General features: G+C 34.9%; 3 protein-coding genes across 7 annotated transcripts in view; 2 read left to right on the top strand and 1 right to left on the bottom strand.

Moving 5' to 3' along the window:
• The window catches only part of LOC114879626, a 43,121-nt gene extending 36,223 nt beyond the window's left edge, over nt 1-6,898 (bottom strand). The window contains exon 1 of the mRNA XM_029194700.2: nt 6,372-6,898. Within this exon, the coding sequence (XP_029050533.1) occupies nt 6,372-6,780 (409 nt within the window). The 5' untranslated portion in view covers nt 6,781-6,898. The remainder of the gene's footprint in view (nt 1-6,371) is intronic.
• The window catches only part of LOC114879627 (pickpocket protein 28-like), a 38,463-nt gene extending 20,091 nt beyond the window's left edge, over nt 1-18,372 (top strand). For 2 of the 5 annotated variants that reach the window (XM_029194703.2, XM_029194701.2), the window contains exons 2-10: nt 16,010-16,160; nt 16,237-16,382; nt 16,471-16,567; nt 16,674-16,937; nt 17,018-17,141; nt 17,228-17,284; nt 17,356-17,485; nt 17,627-17,733; nt 17,896-18,370. In XM_029194703.2, the coding sequence (XP_029050536.1) occupies nt 16,062-16,160; nt 16,237-16,382; nt 16,471-16,567; nt 16,674-16,937; nt 17,018-17,141; nt 17,228-17,284; nt 17,356-17,485; nt 17,627-17,733; nt 17,896-18,185 (1,314 nt within the window). In that variant the 5' untranslated portion in view covers nt 16,010-16,061 and the 3' untranslated portion in view covers nt 18,186-18,370. Of the gene's footprint in view, nt 1-9,829; nt 9,917-10,363; nt 10,522-15,642; nt 15,707-16,009; nt 16,161-16,236; nt 16,383-16,470; nt 16,568-16,673; nt 16,938-17,017; nt 17,142-17,227; nt 17,285-17,355; nt 17,486-17,626; nt 17,734-17,895 lie in introns of those variants that run through there. The other 3 variants (XM_029194702.2, XM_046286056.1, XM_046286057.1) reach the window with 3 other exon arrangements.
• A 651-nt stretch (nt 18,373-19,023) lies between these two features.
• Nucleotides 19,024-20,590, top strand: LOC114879637 (phosducin-like protein). The gene is given in 5 exon segments (XM_029194730.2): nt 19,024-19,268; nt 19,344-19,603; nt 19,677-19,797; nt 19,800-20,090; nt 20,176-20,590. Coding segments are annotated over 4 exon segments (858 nt in total). The 5' UTR covers nt 19,024-19,268; nt 19,344-19,393; the 3' UTR covers nt 20,412-20,590.
• Nucleotides 20,591-20,609: the final 19 nt, after the last annotated feature.

Raw genomic sequence — 20,609 nt, 5'->3', positions numbered from 1 at the left:
TCGTTTAGCCAATGCCATCAGTTTCGTAGAAATATTGTGTTCAAAAGCGAAACAATATATTGACTTTCTAACAAAAATTCTGAAAATTTTTATACTTAAAATAAGTAAAATATCCGACATGATAAATTTGAAAAATTTTAGTTTACAATAAAGAGATGGCTCACCAATTTATTTTCCAACGTGGATGATGCGAGGAAGCGTCGGCGAATTTCAATTTCACAGAAAATTACACACGGGACAATGCGAGTCAGGTGCGAAACGTTGGCGGAAAGGTCACGAGTAAAGTGCAGGATGAAACATCCGGAACTCACGAGGCATCGAACAATACCGGAACGCGATGCAACGAGCACGAATGTTTCGCGCTCCACCGTGCGTCGCGTCGCTCGGGACTAACGAAGCGTGTTACGGGATAACGGCAAACTGTGCCACCCTTTTTCGAAGGCAATACACGAACAAGCTGTGAAACGTACATGATGCCTCATGGAACAGTTTTCACGAAATCGGTGATCGATCGCTAACATACGTATCAATTGGTTAAGCTTGAAACATGGGAAGTCTGACGGGATTCGATGACATAAAAGTATCAAAAAATGCCACTTATGGTATATCAAATTAAAGCTTAAGGTTTCAGAAAAATGACTCAATGAAGAATCAATCATTTTGTATTAAAAATATTAATGGGACGTTTATGTAGTCATTTTCATGGATATTTAAGCTTTAAATTGATATATCATGTGTTGAGAAATTCGTGAGTAAATGTAATATATCATGAGGATATAGAGAACCACTTTAAATCTAACATTCTCCTAAAATTTCTTCTTTCACGTACCATTAAGAAACCGCACGCTTAATTTAACGAGATCCTCGACTGACTGCCATTTTATCGGTCTAAAGTGATATCCAGATTCGTGGAGAAATTACAAATGCACAAGAAACCGTATTATCTCGGTTGGTTGACTTGAAATAAGAAAAACGGGAGACACGAGTTTACTCTTGTTGGTTTTGCACATTACAGAATCTCTTTGAAATATTTCTCAAGAAAAGCAAAGATCTTTCGAGGATTAAGTATGATCATAGGTAGACTAATAGGTATTTCGTTTTCTTAACCCTCGGACGACGGACCATGGAGAGAATCCCAATTTTAATTTCATTAAAATTTAAAATTATTCTTCCAATATATGAGACCCTTTCGTTTAAAAATAATACATTTAACTTTAGCTTCAACATCTTTGCTATTATTTACTCAATTATGGAATGCAGCATGATATTATAAGTCTCGTTATGGTAGGTAGGATTTACCAGACAATCTGTTAGGGGATTTCCTAGAAGATTTATTGTACCATGGTATATTACGATACTCTCTGTGGCTACATTATGAGGTCTAATGCGATATTCGCAAGATTCCCTTCAAAAGTAAGCATAAATCCTGCTACGGATGCACGTAAGGATCATAACTTGTGTAATACAAGATGCATTATGTACCTGATATGAAACTAATCTTGTTATACCATTAGAGTGAAAATATAATAAATGGTTTAATAGTGAATTAGGTAAATATTAAACAAATTAAATAAGTAGCTCTTGAGGATAGTACAGTTAGATACTTGAATATTTAATTAACTGAATAATTGATTGAATAAATGTTTCTGAAGAAAGGTGAAAAGAAATTATGAACTATTCGCAATCACGTTCATTCAACAGCAGCTGTTTCTTTACAAAATCTTACAGAGAAATTTTTTCAAAGAAAAACCACCAGAAATTGGCGACTGCAGCGATCCTTTTTTGGTAGCAAAGCTTTTTCCAGGACGATCGAATTTCCTTGCTTTCTTCATCGTTCTTTTCTTGCTCTCTCGAGCGTGATTCACATTCGCGAGCAAGCGAGCGATCATTTTTCACCGTTCTTCCTGGATCCTTCTACGATCCTTCGTCCTCTCAAATAGCGAACGAGCAAGCGTCTCAAAGGAACTCTCTCGAGAACACGCGAATAAATATTTGATTTCTTCGTCAATAGCGAGGAATTCGTTTGAATTAATTGAACCGAACAGCTACGTTTTTTTTTTTCCTTCGTGCTTGTACAGTGATTTTTATATAATGTATCATAAACATAGACACTTTGAAGTATATTTCTTTGCATTTTCCTTAGAAGAAAAATTACATAAATGAAAGGTAAAGTTATATTTCTATTTATGTATCTTTAATTTATTTCAACCTGTTGCTTTTTTTTTTATTGCACTGAACCTAAGACTTTTCATCTCACCCCCTTCTGAAAGCTTGAGGTTAAGGTTTCAGATTTATTCATATTTATGCGAGGTCCATGCATTTACGTGCAACTTTGAAATGTAAATATGATGCTGAAATTCGTTCCTGTACACGCTACGAAAGGATTGTTTGTAAACGTCAAAGGATCTCACGATTAATTTTCGTATTCCTCCCCTTTTTCTTTCCTATTTTTCTTGAACGCGTTCGGTCTGCTTTCAATTGCGGTGACAGCGTCATAAATTCTGCATCGAGGGAAATTAATGTACGCACGGTGAGAAAGCTGTGTTCAGCAATGTTATGGTAATTAAAGCTGAAATTTACAATTAATGTTCTTATAATTCTCTGCTGCTGCACAGCTGACCACATCCAAATTTTTGAAATTTTATTCAATCAATATTTAATTTAGCCAATCAATTAATTATTCATCTTATCAAAGATAAATATAGTCACTATTAATCTTTGCGTCTTCTGAGGATCAATCACCGCAAAATTGGCTGTAATTATCAACGTTCATGAAACGTTTGCTGTCAGCCTATCCTATATGTACATATATTGAAGATGGTGGATGCACGGACATCTGCCAATCTGGAATGCAGTATGTAGCCAATAGATTGTCCACAAGAACCGCCCAGTAATTAACACGCGATTATCGTCACTTAAGGGTGCCTTGTTGACGGAATTAATTATCCATCTCAATATTAATTAGTCAATTATGCTAATAAAGTCTTTGTTGGAATATAAAAATCTCTATAAAATTAATAGAAAAATGGCATCACTATTACATTAATAATAAAAAGCAAATAACTGAAAGAGCAATTTAAAAAAAATTAAATTTTAAAGTTGCATACGATAACTCAGTTATTTTTTAACTGGAAATAACATAAAGGCAATACCATTGATTAAAGGTTGCATGTTGCACTACCTTTTGTTTCGAGGAAATGCATCGAACTGGAGCAAACTTGTGTTCAACGCGATTCAGATGGTAGATACCGATTCCATGTATCGTTATGTTATTTCAAACAGAACCAGAACACCACTGTTGACTTTTACGAAGTTCTTAAAAAGAACAATAGGATAAAAAAATAACATAGATCAAAACAACCAAAAGGTCTCGACTAAAAGTCATTATGGAATGTAAAAAACAATTTACCAAAAATTTGACAAAATTCATCGTCAATAAAATATTGAATCGAGTGCTTATATGGGAACCTAGGTTTTCGGGCGTGCCTCGAAGTGAACGAAAATATTCATGGAAATCATAGGATGGATCTTCGAAATTCCGGATTTTCAATGCTCTTCTAGAGCCACAATGAATGTGGCACTATCGATTGGAAAGATACGAGGAACGCTCTTACGCGTCTGTTCGTATTGAATATTCATAGTTCATCCACGGTATTGTCCCCTAGATTATCTTTGGATCAGACGGCTTTACCTCGGTAAGCTGCCTTGCAATCGATCGGATTTATCGACTCGGGATTGATCAAAGTTACCCGGTGACGCGAATTATTAACAACGGCTTTTACTTTTTAATCTAGGGCAAAATAAATAGACCAATTTGAATCTAGATCAGAATAAATAGACCAAAGTATACTTCTTAAGAGATTCTTTTATCCACGTCCTAAACTACGATACTAAAATAGGACGAATTGTCAATTTCATTTTGTTTGAATAATTCCTGAGTTTTGATACTTGACAAATTAGAAATTACTTTTATAAATTGAAAAGAGGGTAATTTTTCTGTCACATTTGTTTTCTTATCAAATATTATATTACTATTTGCTTATTAGAAGGAGATTCAAGTAGGAGCAACTTTTATACTGATAAGTATTTTGTCTCGGAAGGGTTAAAAAGGGGTTCAGTCGGTAGAAATAGGTGAAAAATGATGGTCGAGGATGAGATCGAGGACGCTACAAATTGGCCACTTAGCTTGTCGACAATTTCGCCGGTATTACTCTTCGGAGTGTCTACGAGCATCTCGTCAGTTTTCACGAAGTCGACGGAAGTGCCATTCGTCTCGGATTTCTTGCTGTTTCCGCTCGACACTCCTCCGCGAAAGTGCTTCTTCTTGCTTGATGTGGATCGACCTCTTTGCTAACAATTAATGTTTTCTTTTCGCGTTGCGCAAATTCAAGTGGATAATGAAAATTCAAACAACCTCGGAGTAAAAACGAATCTTGCGTACTCACAGGAATTTTTTGGGGCAAATTTATAAACGACAATTTTATAGTTAATAATAAAAGTTATAAATGAGGTATATTACGTAGAAGTAGTGGAGCAAGGATTTAGCTGAAGGTGACAGAAAATAGACTAGAGAGACAGTTCAATTAACTTTTTTGCCGATGAATTCCGTGTTTTTACGGATGACTTGAAGTTAAGTTTTTCTCAAGTTACTTCTGAAATGGCGACTCCTCAACTTTTCTCCTCTTTAGCTAGAATGTCTGTAAAAAGAGGCAATGAAGTGGTAATCGATTAACGCTTCAGCTCTTCTATGATTGCCAGGTTCATAACACTTTTTTTTTCATCAATTTGCTTTGAAAGAAAAAACGTACGATACCTGGAAACTTTCTTTGCACCCTTCAACCTATTCCACTGAAAAACAAAGTACGAGATGTTCAATATAACTTCTCCCAGAATCTCCATTAACGTCTTCGTTACTCTTAGTTTCTTAATTACAAATTATAATTGCAAAAGTTATTCTACAAAACCCGAGGTCATCAAAATATTAATTATATAAATGAATGAATTTCCTTGGAATATGGTTTCATCGATTCAGTTATATTGAATTTTTCACCTTTCAAATACTTTGTCTTCTTATTATTGAAGATTCCACTGAACTTCACGCTTCATCCATTAGTTCCCCTTGATTTCCTTCCGTAACGAGATTCGAACGGAAGGGATGGAGGATTTCAAAATGTTTGGTCTTGGGACGCAAACTCTAAGCATCAATTTCGAAACTATTTGCTGAGAATTTGATCGAGGAAGATAGTGTGAGTCGTGCAATTCGGTACAGCCATTTCAGTGCTGGGTAGGTGGTGTTCCTTCGCGATCCACGTTGAACGAATTCTTTCGTATATAGAATGTCTTAAAAAAAGATACACCGTGAAAATTGCGCATTCTTGAAATTCTTTATCATTTCACAACGCGGGACTCGTTTTCGACGTACGAACGACACGTGATATTGAAAATAAGATAAAGTATAAAATTGAATTTAAGTGGCTGCCCGCCATCAGAGGGTTATAGAGATTTCAGAACGTTTAAGATCTCAAAATAGACAATCTTGGGTTGATGCCAAAGGCGTAGAGATCTCATACATAATTAACCTGCGCCTGCCCTGCATGTTGCATATCAACAGGCAGATTTCGAAACGTTGAAAGTTGGCTAGTTCTTTATTGGAATAAACAATGGGTTTTATAATTAGCATTCAGCCATTTTGTATTAAGATTATCAATGAAATGTTTATATAGTAATTTTTATCAAACTTCATGCTTTAAATTAATATATCATAAATGCTATTTTGCGGTACTTTTATGTCATCAAATTGAAATCGATGATTGCATGCTCGCAATCAATTTATATTAACCATCGTAATTAACAATAAAATTATGATGTTTAAATAAAACTCGACCAAGTGAAAAAATCAACAATCGAAATAACAATTTGGTAAATTGAAATACGGTAGGAATCGTAATTAAAAAATGTCAGATTGTAGAATGACGATTGTAATTACTGAAAGAATGGGAAAAATGTCCTTCGGGAACGAAGTTGACCATGTTGGAATATGTTCGTTCTAATTGATTATTGGACATCGAATCAAGCTGAACATTCGATATGTAATTAAACTGGTTTTTGTGTAAGGGATGTCTATTATTTATGGATAGGCACATTAATTGGGGGCATACTAATATGTTCAAACCTTTTGTAAAGACACAGTAATTAGGAGAACAACATTTTTCCTTCTGAAAAAACAACCCTTATTTATAATTTTTGCTTAATTGTAGCACACTTAATTTTTATTATTTCCATTGAATAATCAACAATTTATTAATTTTGGTATTAATAGGCTTTTGATAAATAAAACGATATATTAAATTAGAAAAGTATTAAAAACTCACCTCTAACCAGGGTGAGTATCCCAAGAGGCATTACCAGGACTGCAACCATTAAATCAGTGATCGCCAAACTCATCAAGAAGTAATTGGTAACGTTTTGCAACCGTCTCTCCCTAGCTATAGCGAGGCAGACCAAGATGTTACCAGCCGCTGTACCCAGCACCAGTACAAGGGCCAACATGGCCCACCAATTGTTTAATCCGTTGTTGTCGATGTCCAATCGTGTCTCGTTCACCACCTTGCCATCGTACTCGGTCTCGTTTAATATTCCAGACACGGTGAAGCGCACCCTGTCACAGGCTGCACTCGTATCGTTCGCAGCGGCGAACAACAAAAGCTCCTCGTAACAGGTGTCGACGACGGCCTCGTAAGGATCCGTGCGATCGATCCTCGGCGTCGACGAGCCGATCATCGCTCAAGAAAACGACTGATCTACGAATAGCTTCTTCTTATCCACAGATGCTCCAGCATCTGCGACCACGACTAGGCGGCGTTTTAATTTCACTCGTTATTAAATCATAAATGATACATCAAGGTTTGGAAAAATTATTTTTTCTAAGAGACACTCTATTGTCAGCTTCTTGCACACGTTGGTCAATAGGCTGATTATTTGTATTTTAAAATAATTTATTCTTTTAATTGCGATTGAAGAGGGAAAAAAGCTCCTAAATAGAAGTTCCAGATTGTAAAAGTTGAAGGTACCGATTCGACTGACTAATTTAAATTGTTAAGCCAAAAGAACTTTCCACGGGAGCTGATACGATCTATAGTGCAATCAAAGGGATAAAATATTTTTCTCGTCGTATTTTTTCGCATCCCCTATCGATCCTACTGTCAAACACTCTTGGACCGTTTGGCAGGGAACTTACTTTGAAACTCGTTGAAATATTTACGCATCGACGATCCCTCGATAGTGTTCGATTTTTAATACAACTGCTGGCGCGATGGAAAAGTGACGGAGGGTTTCATGGAATCGTTGGTAGTCAACGCTACACGAAATGCAGTTTCGTTGTGAAAATTTTTTAGTGCTTTTTTCTCTCTGGTAAGATAGATTAAATATTGACGTTCGAACGGAAAATCATTCTTTTTTTTTTTCGAAAGAAAAGTAAATTTGTGGATTATCGCTTTTTGTGGGGTAACTATTTTTATTACTATATGTTTGAAAATGTTCCATCAAGAATGAAACACGTGTTCTCGATGATCAATCGATTTGTATTTACATCTTCATGAACGATTTCCTAGTAAACAGATAAAATTATCTATGCTCTAATGTCAAATGTTATGACTGAACCTGAATTCGTCAGATTCAGATCAGCCTTGAAGAATGAAACTGTAATATTTATAGAACTTCGGTAAGATGATGGAAATTTGGAAAATCATAACGCCGCGCCGGTAAAATGGTTCTTACAAGACTCGTCGTAAAAGATTCAATAAAACTTCCTCGCTCGATGGTAGTGATTCACAAGTTGTGTCATTGTATCGTATGTCGGCAACACGGGAGCGAGGAGCCTTTTGGCCAGGGATAATCGTTATTTCCCTTCCGGAATGGCGTGTATCGAAGCAATTTTCTGCCCGGTTTTGTGCCACAGATGAAAATTAACGAGTGCAATTTATTATAGCCCCGACCAGAAAACGAAGAGAGCCACTCAGTCGGATTAATTTATTAGCGAGCTATACGGAATTTGAATATTCACGAAGAGAGTGAGCGAGAAGGAAGAAAAAATGTTGCAATTTCGTTCGAGATTCCGGCATCTCGATCGATCGTAGGAAAATTTGTTTTCAATTATAACAATCCAGAGGCGATGAACAAAAAAATATCGTGGAAGCATACGAGGAATGTAATGAAATTTCTGAACATTCTATCAAATATTTTCCACATATGTTACAACGTAATCAAAATTTTAATTCAATTAAATTCTTTTACGTTTGTAAAAAAAGTGAACACCGGAGATGGAAAATTTTCTAAAAACTGGTCATTATTTTAGTATGTAACTTTTTTATCAAATTTTTGCTTCATGAATTGTTGAATTGAAAATTTTATTAAACAGGTAAAATTGTCAAAATGATGCATACCTACCTTACTACTAGTGTACAGAGATCTACTGTAAATAGAAAAAAGAATGAATTGCATCGAAAAATGAATAATCAAATGGTAGATGAAATAACGCGCGAAAAAATGAACTGCCGTTGGTTGACGAGGGTGAAACGCGGTTGCTTCCTGCCACCTTTTCCTTAAGCTTCCGTTCAACCCTCTTCCGCTCTCTATCCGAAGGTAATTATCTTCCAGCGAAAAAAAAAGGAAGTCGAATAGAAACTCTAATCGTTTCACAGCAATGCAACCTTGAATTCTTTCTAAATCAGATTTTTATTCCAATTCGCTCGGATTTTCGAAGCTTCTCTCCTTCCTCCACCGCGGAATTTAATTTACGACCAATGTGTGCGTTCGCGAACGATCAGATTCGAATGGTTAAAGGGCAACGACGAGACCCTTTTACAATCGAACAAATAACTTCGCCTCGGTTGCACGATTCACTTTTTTGCAGTGCTACCACGTTATACGGAACAATAAGTTCCTTGCTTTTCCACACGAGGTTCCTGATCGAACACAACTAGATTCATTAAATTTCTTATGATTTCCTTTTCAATAACTTTTAGTTGATTGATCATTCTCATCATAAAGAAATTTCTCGTCAATTTTTGTAACGAAGACTGAATCTATAGACTAATATTTTTACATTTTCCCGTGTCACTTTGCTTATTACGGAAAGTTTGATTCACCAAAATGAAAAAAAATAAACCTACACGATAAAATGAATTTTTCCTCGATCTTGCAATCAACATTCCTAAATTTTCCCTACAATATCATCACTTTTATTTTTCGATAATTTCTAATCGCACGATTTTCTACGATATCATCACTCCTCCTGCCACAGAAACTTTCCCACCAAAATATAATAAAAGTAAAAACACACACGACACATAGGAAGCAACCACAACAACACTTTAAACGAGCCCACTTCCAAAGATCGAAAAGAATCATTCACTATCCTCGGGATCGACGATCGATCAAAATTATTCACGGCTTTAAACGCGTACGAGCGAGGAGCACGTGTCGCTCGACCGCGGCACATCCGACTCCCTTCCGGTACGAGGCTCTCCCGTCCGTTGCCGCCTCATCTATTCGACTTCCGGTACGTAGAGAAGCCGCTTTGACGGCCGACGATCTACTGAAGCGACGTTATCGCGAATACTACTAGCCCACTGGCCCTCATTCCTTGCAGCACCCCTTCGGCATGTATCACCCCCTCTCCCCCTCCTTACCACGTCCAACCCCAACGACCACCCTGTTGGCCACGTTCTCCAGCGTAACCGTGCATCGGGACGCGAACGCAGGCGCGTCGCGACGACGGACAACCCACCGTCCCGTTGACTCGCATCCCTTCGACACAGACCGTACGGCCACCTGTTTCTACTGGTCTAGTAACTGCGAGAGGGTGAAGGAGATAACAGTGCGGGTTTCCAGGTGACCCGGTCAAGATTGCTGCATGGTACGTAGAGATGTTTTCATCGGTTCGCGAATATTTCAATTGATCCAGAACGATGATGGGCTTTCGTTTTTCATCCCTCGTCAGAAACGTTATCGGATCGTTCCACTTTTGGATTTTCATGAAATTTTATAGATTTGTTGATTGCAAGGCATTTCGTTAAAGATAGGAGATATGGAATTTTTTTTTTTTTTTCTTTTTTTTGAGATTGATATTGAAGTTTTATTGAAATAATTTCAAAATGAAAATTGAAATTTTGTTCATTAACATTTGCATTATAATAGATGAGAGGTGTAGAAACTTGTGAATTTAGGTGATGTAATAGTTTCTTTTATTAAAATTCATTTTTCTAATCAGCCTCCGAAATTTCACTTATCTTATTCGGAGCTTAAAATAAAAGACCGCAGTTTGTGATCGTTAGATGTTTAAAATGTAAATGTATACTTTCAGAATAAACGTGTTCTGTGACCCTTAGAGATATGATGGAACACGCGAATTGCTCGTTTGCCGAAGGTTCTTCGTCTCGAAATGGGTGATAATCGCTCTATACGAGCGGCTAAAAAGTTTCGGTCATCAGAAACAAGCTGTTTTCATGTAACAAATCTCATGTGAGTAATAAATCCTTTCGATGACGTGTACGAAAATATCATTGTTGAATAATAACCTTGCAAATGGTTTACCATCATCATCCTACGTACTCTAATACGTCAATCTAATAGTAAACTTAATGTCCAAAGGGTGAAACTGTAACTGTGTATAAAAGAGACGTACACCCAAGGCGTTAGCGTACAGTCAACTATGTTAAGCTAACTCTATCTTAGCTAACTACATAGTAGCGAAAGTGATAGGAGAATTGAATTGAGCCTCAGGGCAGCTTGCAAACATTCAAGGATTCCTCTACAGACACAGGATACTGTCTAAGTCTAGTAGCATACGTTTGCATTTCGAGACATCTTAATTAGCTCCTTAGGCAGCTTAAGCAGCTCCTCAGGTGGCCTAATTAGTTGACCAGGTAGCTTAAGCAGCTTCTCGAGTAGCTTAAGCACGTTCTTAAGCTGATTAAACAGCCTTTTAAGTCGATTAAGTAGCTTGAGCCTTTCAAACGAAACTTAAGCAGATCCATTAACTTTTCTACTTAATCAATTCCTTCAGCGGTTTCATTAATTTTCATTAATTAGGTGGGATATAATTTTTTTTGAAGAAGTATTCACCTTGTTGAACTTGAATTTTTTTTTTTTAATATTTATTTTAGTAAAGTATTTAATGTTTGAGACAACACGTGAAATTTTTATCATAAACTTGCAACCTTTTACTTTACCTTTTTCATTATCTACTTAAATAAAGTAAACAGTTAGTCTTTAGAAAAGTATATATGTACCATTATTCGAGTAAAAGGAGGTTCGTTTGCCTTGAGATGATAAAATACAATGTACATTGTACATAGTAAGCAAGCCGATAGTACATTTCGGTTAAATGCAACCGCGGAGAAGCAAAGAAGATAGGAAATGGAAACGCTCAATGCAGGAAGTTACAGAAGGACGACAAAGAGGTGTCGCGACCTCGGGGAGCTTCGAATCATGCCAGGTTTTATATTCTGTGAAACTCTTCATATCCGTTATATTCTCGTCCCATTCCCGAGCGTAATGATTCTCTATCCTTTAAAACTAGGTACGAGAAAACGTGAAAACGTGAAAACGTGAATCGAATGGAGAAAAGGAATAAGTTTCAAGTTTTCAACGGCCAACTCGAGAATATCTAACGAACAATTTTAACGTTTCGTCTGCTATTCCTGAAAATCTCTCAGAGGAATTTTCGCATTCCCCATTCTGCATATAAACGTTACAATGTCATTTTATGAAAATCAGGTTTTTCCATATCTAAGAGTTTTCCTAGTTCGTTTTAATTTTTTCATTTTTAAACCATTTAATTTTTAAAGAAAAATTCTTTATTATTTTGGTATTTAATTATAAAAACGATTGAGATTTAATGGTCGACCATTTACAAAAATTAAGCTAATAAGTCTAATTCTTATTTAAGCTTTCTTTCTTCTTTCTTACCACTTTTTGTTCATTCATGAACATCGCGCGTTTTAATTAAAACGCTTTGATACAAAATAAAAAAGGAAGAAGAAACGGGTTATGGAGCAACAAGTCTTATGAAGATTTTTTAACGCATGACACAATAACCGTGCCTTTGAGGTCCTCCATTTGGCCGGTCATTTTATTTCTTCATTCAGTCGATCTAATTAGGATAAAAGCACTCCCGTAGACTCGACAGAACAAACAGGTCCGCGTAAAAGCAAGAATGAGCTCCAAGTGTATTTAAGGATATAATCACGTTAATGCGAATACTGCGAATCTCGATAAAAGTGAAATTGCACAAATTAAATGACAGCTCGGTCGCTGGAGGATAAAAAAAACGTCAAGTTTAATATAGCATTCTATATTAAACTTCTCTCTCGGAAATGTCTCTAATAAAACTTGATAATACAAATGAATTTTTATGGAATTGAGTGCTCCATTAGGACTGGAAATATTTAGAAATATTATTGGCAAAAATTATTTGGATGGGAAATTTAAAAATGCCTCGGCCACGGAGGGGTAGACAGGACAAAACCTTGATCAAGGCAAACGTCCTGATGGATCACCACGCGGATTCTCTTGACTCCTCTGTTCCGTGGGGAAAACAGAAATTGGAAACTGCACCCACATTGGTAATGGAGGTACCGTGTTCTACGTTATTCCGTCTCCACAAGAGAAAGCGTTAAACTTACTTACGGGCATTAGCCGAAACTCGATGGATCTTACGAGGACACCATAGGAGGATCGGGTCGAGGACACGATCTATAAATCCCAATTCATAAATCTTCGTTTTTGTAGCGATAACGAAGGTGTACCTCGAGTCCAATCGGTTGGTAGATACCATTTCCAAATTTGTATGGATAAAATGGATCGACAGCATCGATCTTGAGAAAACGTATGGATTTTTAAAAGGTCATAAGGCAAAACGAAATTTTCGTATGCACGAAACACTTTTCGGGGTGCAGTTCATCCGGTTTGACTTTTCTCCACAGATTTCCCGACGGGGATGTTTATAGTCAATTGAGAAAATGCAGCTTTCCTACGAGAAAGCTTATGAAATGGTATTTTCGTGACAGACAATCGATGCCCTGTCCATCAGTGACTTTGGTCCTTTTCCTATTCTTGTGGTTAAAAGAAAATTTCCAGCTACGAAAATAGAGGAAATGAAAACCATGTTTACAGTAAAGCACAGTTACCATATTTCATAGAAACTATCCAGAGAGTAATCGATCAATTTAAGAAGAAACCCAATCGATTACCCTCGTTCCAATTTCCGTTCGAGTCACGTGGATGCATTACCTCAAATAAAAGCTCTCTTGCCAGTCCAATGAAACCTATTCCCCCTATTCTTTTTAACTTTTGTGTTCATTTTCCTTTTATCAAAAAACCATTCTGTTAAAAGAGCAATACTCGCTCGTTTGTAAATGAATTTTAAAAATCAAAGTGGAGGAAAGTTAATTATAAGGGTGTGAAAGGGGTAGAAAGTTTCATGGTGTTTGTAAATATTTAGGAATGATAAGTGATCCTGTCCACGCCACTTAAAAAAGTTTCAGCTTGAAAATGTTCACATACTGAATCTACGTACGTTCCTGCTGAAATTCTCATCGATCATTCGTGACGTTATTTAAGCGAATCTTTTTCACTGCCTAGCACAAATACACGTATCACTATGGAATGGGATTTCGAAAGCACATACATATATATCAAACAATGGCGCAAAGTTTTCTTTCACAGCTTGACTTATCCCATTAAAGAAACGTGATACATACTTGCTATGAATGAAAACTTTGAAAATGATGGACTAGTTTTCATTCAGTAGCTTATGATACATTTAATTTTATCTTGTAATATTTGCGAATCGAATTTATTAATATTTTTTATAATTTTAAGATTAATTCAAAGTGCTTTGATCGCTCCATCGACATGAATGTTTGACGAGCTATCTTGCCGTGAGCAAGTGATTGTTTATGCAAGCAAATAATTATTTGTTCGACAATATTTGATCCTAATACACACGCGTAGGATAAATATTGCAGAATGGATTGCGTGTCAGATGGGAAACGTTTGCCTGTTGCCATTCGACGGATGCCTCAATTATTCGTTACATATCTGTGCAGTGTGAACGACAATGTACGCGCTCGTTAACCGGAGGGAATAAATGATCGATGGAACTTGATCGTGTAACAATTTTTTTATTACTAATCAAACTCGTGGTAGTGTAAAGGTTTGAAATATTTGCATGAGCATTTAATTTTTTTAACTCTGTATAGCTGTATAGTCTGTATTATTGTATACCTATACTACTATGTTAACTCCGTGTCTACTCTATCCTAAACTTGTACTACTTGCAATTTAAGCTATCCTGTATCTCTACTATTTTAAGGTATTGAACTTTTTACCCTATACCAATATCATTTTATAAATTTTATGAATTTTAATTTAATTTCGTCCATTTCTGCTTTTCCCTAATAGAAATCGACAAACTTTGCCACCTCTTTTGCTCACTTATATTCCAATTAACTGTAATTAAATCATACTGCAATTTATTGAAGCATCACTTGAAAACATTCCAAATATTAAATTAACGCAACACGTAATCGTTTCCGCTTCAATTAGAATATCAAGCAATATTTTAGCTGTAATCGTATGGTTATTTGGCCGGCAGCAAATCAAATTTGAATTACTATGCCTTTGTACCCTGATTTTATGAAAGTTAACGAAGCGATTAATTCACCAACATATTACTATAATTCAGGGAAATTTATGGATATTAATTTATCATTAATTCACCTTCCATTGTAATATTACTGATTGAAAACTATTCAATATTTTCAAGTCATATTAGGTACATACTTTGTCAAATTGAAATGAATCTTTATCTTTGTAGCTTATTTATTTAATAACACAACAAAACATCCCTTTTTTCTTCATCACTTAAAGAACATCAATCATTCTATGTGTGCACTTATACTGCTCGCATAAGTGATTAAGAATTATGTATGTTACCGAGCCTTGAACGATACTTCTCAGTATTCATCAAGCAAAATGGAAAAAAATTCCATTCGAAAATATCGATGAAAAAAATGGATTAGATGTTATCATTGGTTGATGCCTTCAGTCGTTTGTTACCTCTTGCGTTCGAAACATCAACATGAACACTAACTTTCGACGTTACAATAGGCAGAATAGAAAATTTCGTGGGGGTAAGTACGAGAGAATCATTCGACTTTTTAATCGTGGAAAATTAAAAATTTTCATAATATTGTAATTAAGATCATTAACATCATTCCCAATACAATATTAACTTTCAATTTATGCAACCAGGCTGTCGATCGACACTCGTTCAGTCTCTAAAAAGATCTTTTCGCGTGTATTGCGAAAATACAGGTCTGCATGGGTTTCGTTACATAGTTTCAAGTAAATCAAACTTGGACAGAATAGTATGGTTCACGGTAAATGAAACGTTTTGTTAATTCCTTTTTTATTATTATCTATTCTTATAATAATGTGTCCCTAATTAATAGATCTGTACATCATCACTCATATTTTGTGTAATACTAATGTTGCGTCAATGGGATTATTTTTCGAACAATCCTACGGTAACCATAATCGACGCTTCAAACCCTATAGAGGAGTTGTATTTTCCAGGCATCACTATATGCAACAATAATAAAGTGTACAAACCACACGCCAACAAAATTGCACAAGAATTGTAAGTTAAGATTCTTGAACCTTTAACTGGCAATGTAGGGTATGAGACGATTTTCACTGAAATTCGTCCCTTCAATTCTCCAAATAAGTAGATACTGAAGAATGAAAGTAGAAAATGAAAGAATTCATTTTGGAATAATTGCTCGATTATTTCTGGATGTTACTGTCTATAAGTTCAATGAATTTCAAATTGCGTTTGTAATAATTTGAAAAATTCATTTTCTTTGAGAACGTGACTACTTGTATTAATAATAATGACATATGTATTTAATATAAATTGAAAGTTGAACATTTCTTTTGTTAGATCGAAAAAGGGGTTGGATATCAATGTAAGCAAAAAGTTATTCTCCTCCTTGATGAAACTAATACGTCCTGATAAACTAACTATTGACAATGCAACTGCATCCTGGGCCCTCGACATACTCGGTTACTCGGTAGAAAAATTAATGTTCGAGGTAAACACAATTTTTTCTTTTCATATGTTCGTTTCTATGCTCGACATTTTTATTATTATTTTTCTTTTTCGAATAGCTGATGCAGCCTTGCAGTATGCTAGTAGTAAGATGTTCCTGGCTTGGTCAGCTCTACGATTGTAACAAAATCTTCAAAACAGTAAAGTCGCCCGAAGGATTCTGTTGTGGCTTTAATTACCATTTCAAACTTTCTAATAATTATCGGTAAACTGAGAATTTTACATAGGTAATAGCAATTCGAATAAATTTCAAGTAATTAATATTCAATTTCTTGATTATTTAATCGACTCAGTGACGAGAATGCTTGGTTAACGAACATAACGACCGTCGAAGAAGACTCGAATGGATACAATTCTTCTGATTCTTTACCAGGAATTGGGCAGATTTTAGTAACATTAATTTTTAATAATTTAATCTTCAAACGAAAACCAAAGATTTCTTTATTTAAGTATAAACAATAAAGAGTGTTCTACATAAATGCCATTTCTTTTTTAGCATGTACCTGGAACTGGACGCGACGTTGGTTTAGCGGTAGCGCTTAACATCGACGCTGAAAATTATAGAAGTTCGGTGAGACAATTTGTAGGTGCCTCGGTACTGATACATGACCCCTTAGATTATCCGGACGTCGGTACACAGTCCATTACTTTGCAACCAAGCCACGTAATGTCGATAACACTTTCCGGAACAAAAATACATAGTTCGAAGAATATTCAAAAGGTACCTTTACGCAAGAGGAGGTGCTTATTCGATGACGAGGTGTGTATGCAATTATTATTTTAATTCAGTAGAGGGAGAAAAAGGCTTCAAATTCAGATTTTTAATAAAATTATTTCCAGGGACCTGGAGGACGACAGTACAGTTATCAAACATGCATCTCAGAGTGCATGCAGCGAGTAATGTATGGTTTCTGCGATTGTTTGCCTTTCTTTTATCCAATTGAACGTGAGTACATCGTGTTAGGTACTAAATATAAATACGTTTAGTTTTTCAGTTTATCTTTAACTCGTGAGTTGTAACAAACTTTTGTCCACTTTCTTGATACATAGATCCAAATGAGCGAACCTGTTATTTGACGGACGTAGATTGCATTCTTTCTCGCAGGAGTAAGTAAATAAAAATATGTAACTTTGATGCAATTTTACGATTATTACTTAATTTTATAATATTTAAACAGGAAATTTATCACAAACACAGCTATCTTATATCAACGAATGCAATTGTTTCCCAGAGTGTACTGACACATCGTACGAAGTGATATCTGAATCTATACAGATACATGATTTAATGTACAGTTCCGAATTAACGTGAGTTTCTTTATGATATTCGAATTCACTGCCAAACTTTTACCAAACTTTTTTCATGCATTTTTATAATCAAAAGAACATCTGTGAAAAGTAACGATGTAGAATAAATTTCTTTATTAATTAGAAGATTGTTTTTTACAGACATGATTTGGATATAAAGAAGACGTCGTACTTGTACATTTATTTTCGAGATAGCACGTACATTGAGTATCATAGGCTACCTATCCAAGGATGGGATAATCTTCTCGGTAAGAGCAGTTCTAAAATAAAATTGACATAAACTATTTATTAAATCTAGGATATCATATTATTGAAATTTAAGAACAGAAATGAATTTTAAAATCCTTTTACACAAAGAAATTTTATGATTATCATTCGTTTACAAATCTGAATTTCTCTTTTAATTTTAGCATCTTTCGGTGGAATCTTTGGATTATGTCTAGGCGGATCTGTAATTAGTTTCGTAGAATTTTTCTACTATATGCTGACAAACTTCATTACTCGAGCGAGAAAACAGGAACAAGGAAATGAAAATATACCCCCTGCTTCGAAATTATTTATTTCAGTGCCTGCAAATGTAGATCGAAAAACGTATAATGCAACACTTAACAAAAATGCGATTCTTACGTGGGATCAACAATTTTCTCAACAAAATCAGAAAAATACTATTGATTTAAAAACCAGTACATTTTGCCAGTAATGCATACTTTAATTTCAGGACAATATATTTATCTTTAACCGTTAAATAATTTATTTTTATTCAGGATGTTTGACCTTTAATATTTAAGAAGTGTTGTGTAAATGTTGTATAAGAAGTATAACATATATATATATATATTACAACGTATATATTTTACTCCCTTTGATTCTATTTTTTTTTACAAATCGGTCAAAAGCAGCACACGATTAAACAATTATTATTATTATTGTTGTTTGACAAACTTGTAGTCACTTCATGCACCTTGATAAATAAAATCTTTTGCTTTTAAAAAAGCAATTGAGTTATTATTTAATTTACTTAATTTCATTTCTGAGTTATTTATTTAATGTCTGCAATTTCTTTTCTCAGTTATTTATTTAATTTACTTAAATTCTTTTATAAGAGCGCCGCCGGTTCGTCGGGGTCCCTGGTACCCCATGGTTATATCAAGGGAACACTGGCGGCACCTGCCGGTAAACGTCGGAAACAACTCGACAGCCCGTCTCTCGTCGGTACATACCATCAGTAAGTTGCCGAATAGTTTCCGCCGTTTTGGTTTAGATGGCGACGGCGTCCGATTTAAAAATATTTCATTTATGGCGGTCTTTTTAAAATGCAGTCAAACAATTGTTTTAATGATTTTTCAGTCTTGTGCTGATTTTAACTCATTTCTAAAAAAGAAAGAATCAAAGGGAATCGAAACTGTATCTTTGCGGTTGCCAGTGCGAGGTGTTGTAGAAAAGAGTTGTAAAACAGGCATAATCTAATTTCACCTCGGGTTATCTGGAACCCCAAAAATCGTAACCCGCGAGAACAAAGTATATCCAGTCTTTTTGTGTTTGTATTCACTGATTTCCGTAAGATAATTATGAATATTGACGTTTTGATGTAGCTGTTGCATGTTTGGATTTCATATGAAACGTAAATAATATTATTATTTGTGAAATAGATTCACATAAACGTGTTTAATATATAATAAATGCATACACAATGTTTGGAAAATATGGAACAGTGTTCCAGCTTTAAAATTTGTTAAATAATTTATCGTAGTTTGTATCAAAAGTGAATGATTTTACACCACAGGTATTGAGCGATTTCTGTAGTATAATTCCATATGTGGAATATTTAAAATAATCGTGTTTGTACATGTTACTTTAGTTGTCGAGACATTTCATATTATTCTAGCCTTGTTTATAAACGATACAAGCATGTCAACTTTAGAAGATAAAATTTTGGGGGAGAAATTACACTATTACTGTAGTAGCTCCAGCGAGGATGAAGAAAATGATTCAAGAGATTCTGACAAAGATTCGGATAATGAAAGGTATCCTCCAGTAATTACAGAGTCTTGTATAGAACCATCGTTCTCAGAATGGGATGGAACCTCCAGTAATACTGGACCAAAGGGTGTTATAAAAGTAAAATTGTGTTTAAAATATTTGATCTAAATTTTTTATGGAAAAGCATATTCTAATGTGTATATGTTTTAAGGATTGGCAACGATATAAACAACTTCAAGCAGAGAAAAGAGAAGAACAAGAGAAAGAACGGTTACAATTAATAAAAAAATTAAGTTTAACATGCCGTAGTTCTTTGGATGAAGAAAAGGAAAAATTATGCAAACTGATCCAGATCTTGCTGAATTATTATCTGATGAATTTCTGTTAGACTATCAGAGACAGAGAATGAAAGAAATGCTTGCAAGATCTGAAAAGCTTCACTTTGGCAGAGTTATTAATTTAGAAACAGCAGACCAGTTTTTAGATGCGATCGATAATGAAGATAAGTCTGTAACAATTGTTGTTCATATTTATGAAAATAATGTCCCTGGCTGTGAAGCTATGAATGGATGTTTAATATCTCTTGCCGAAGATTATCCATTTGTAAAATTTTGTAAAATTTTAGGTTTGTTCTCCAAATATTGTATTAATCTTACACCATATAAGTTATGACATTTACTGAAAAATTTATTCACCAATTATTATTACAGGTTCAGTAGCTGGACTTAGTAAACACTTTAAAAAAGAAGGAGTGCCAGCTTTATTAATCTATAAAGCAGGTCAAGTAATAGGAAATTTTGTTCATATAACTGACTATTTAGGAGTAGACTTTTATGCATCTGATGTTGAAACTTTTCTAATTGAACATGGAATGCTTACTGATAAGAACTGTGTACCTGCCATCATTTCATATTCTCAAAATGAGAATACATCGGATAGCGAATAGACAAAACAGATAAATTGTTCTTAATCATTTTATTAAAAAACATTTCCTTATATATTTTATAGAACATTAAACCTTATTACGTTGTAAAAATGTTTTTTTTCTTATAGGAGTAAATCTATATAAAGATTGTAAATATTTATATTCATTCAAATAAAAAAATATAGATCTATATACAAGTACTTAAAAAATACATTTATG

The sequence above is a fragment of the Osmia bicornis genome, chromosome 6, assembly GCF_907164935.1.
Source record: "Osmia bicornis bicornis chromosome 6, iOsmBic2.1, whole genome shotgun sequence".
Classification (NCBI taxonomy): domain Eukaryota; kingdom Metazoa; phylum Arthropoda; class Insecta; order Hymenoptera; family Megachilidae; genus Osmia; species Osmia bicornis.
This window is presented reverse-complemented; position numbering and strand designations above follow the sequence as displayed.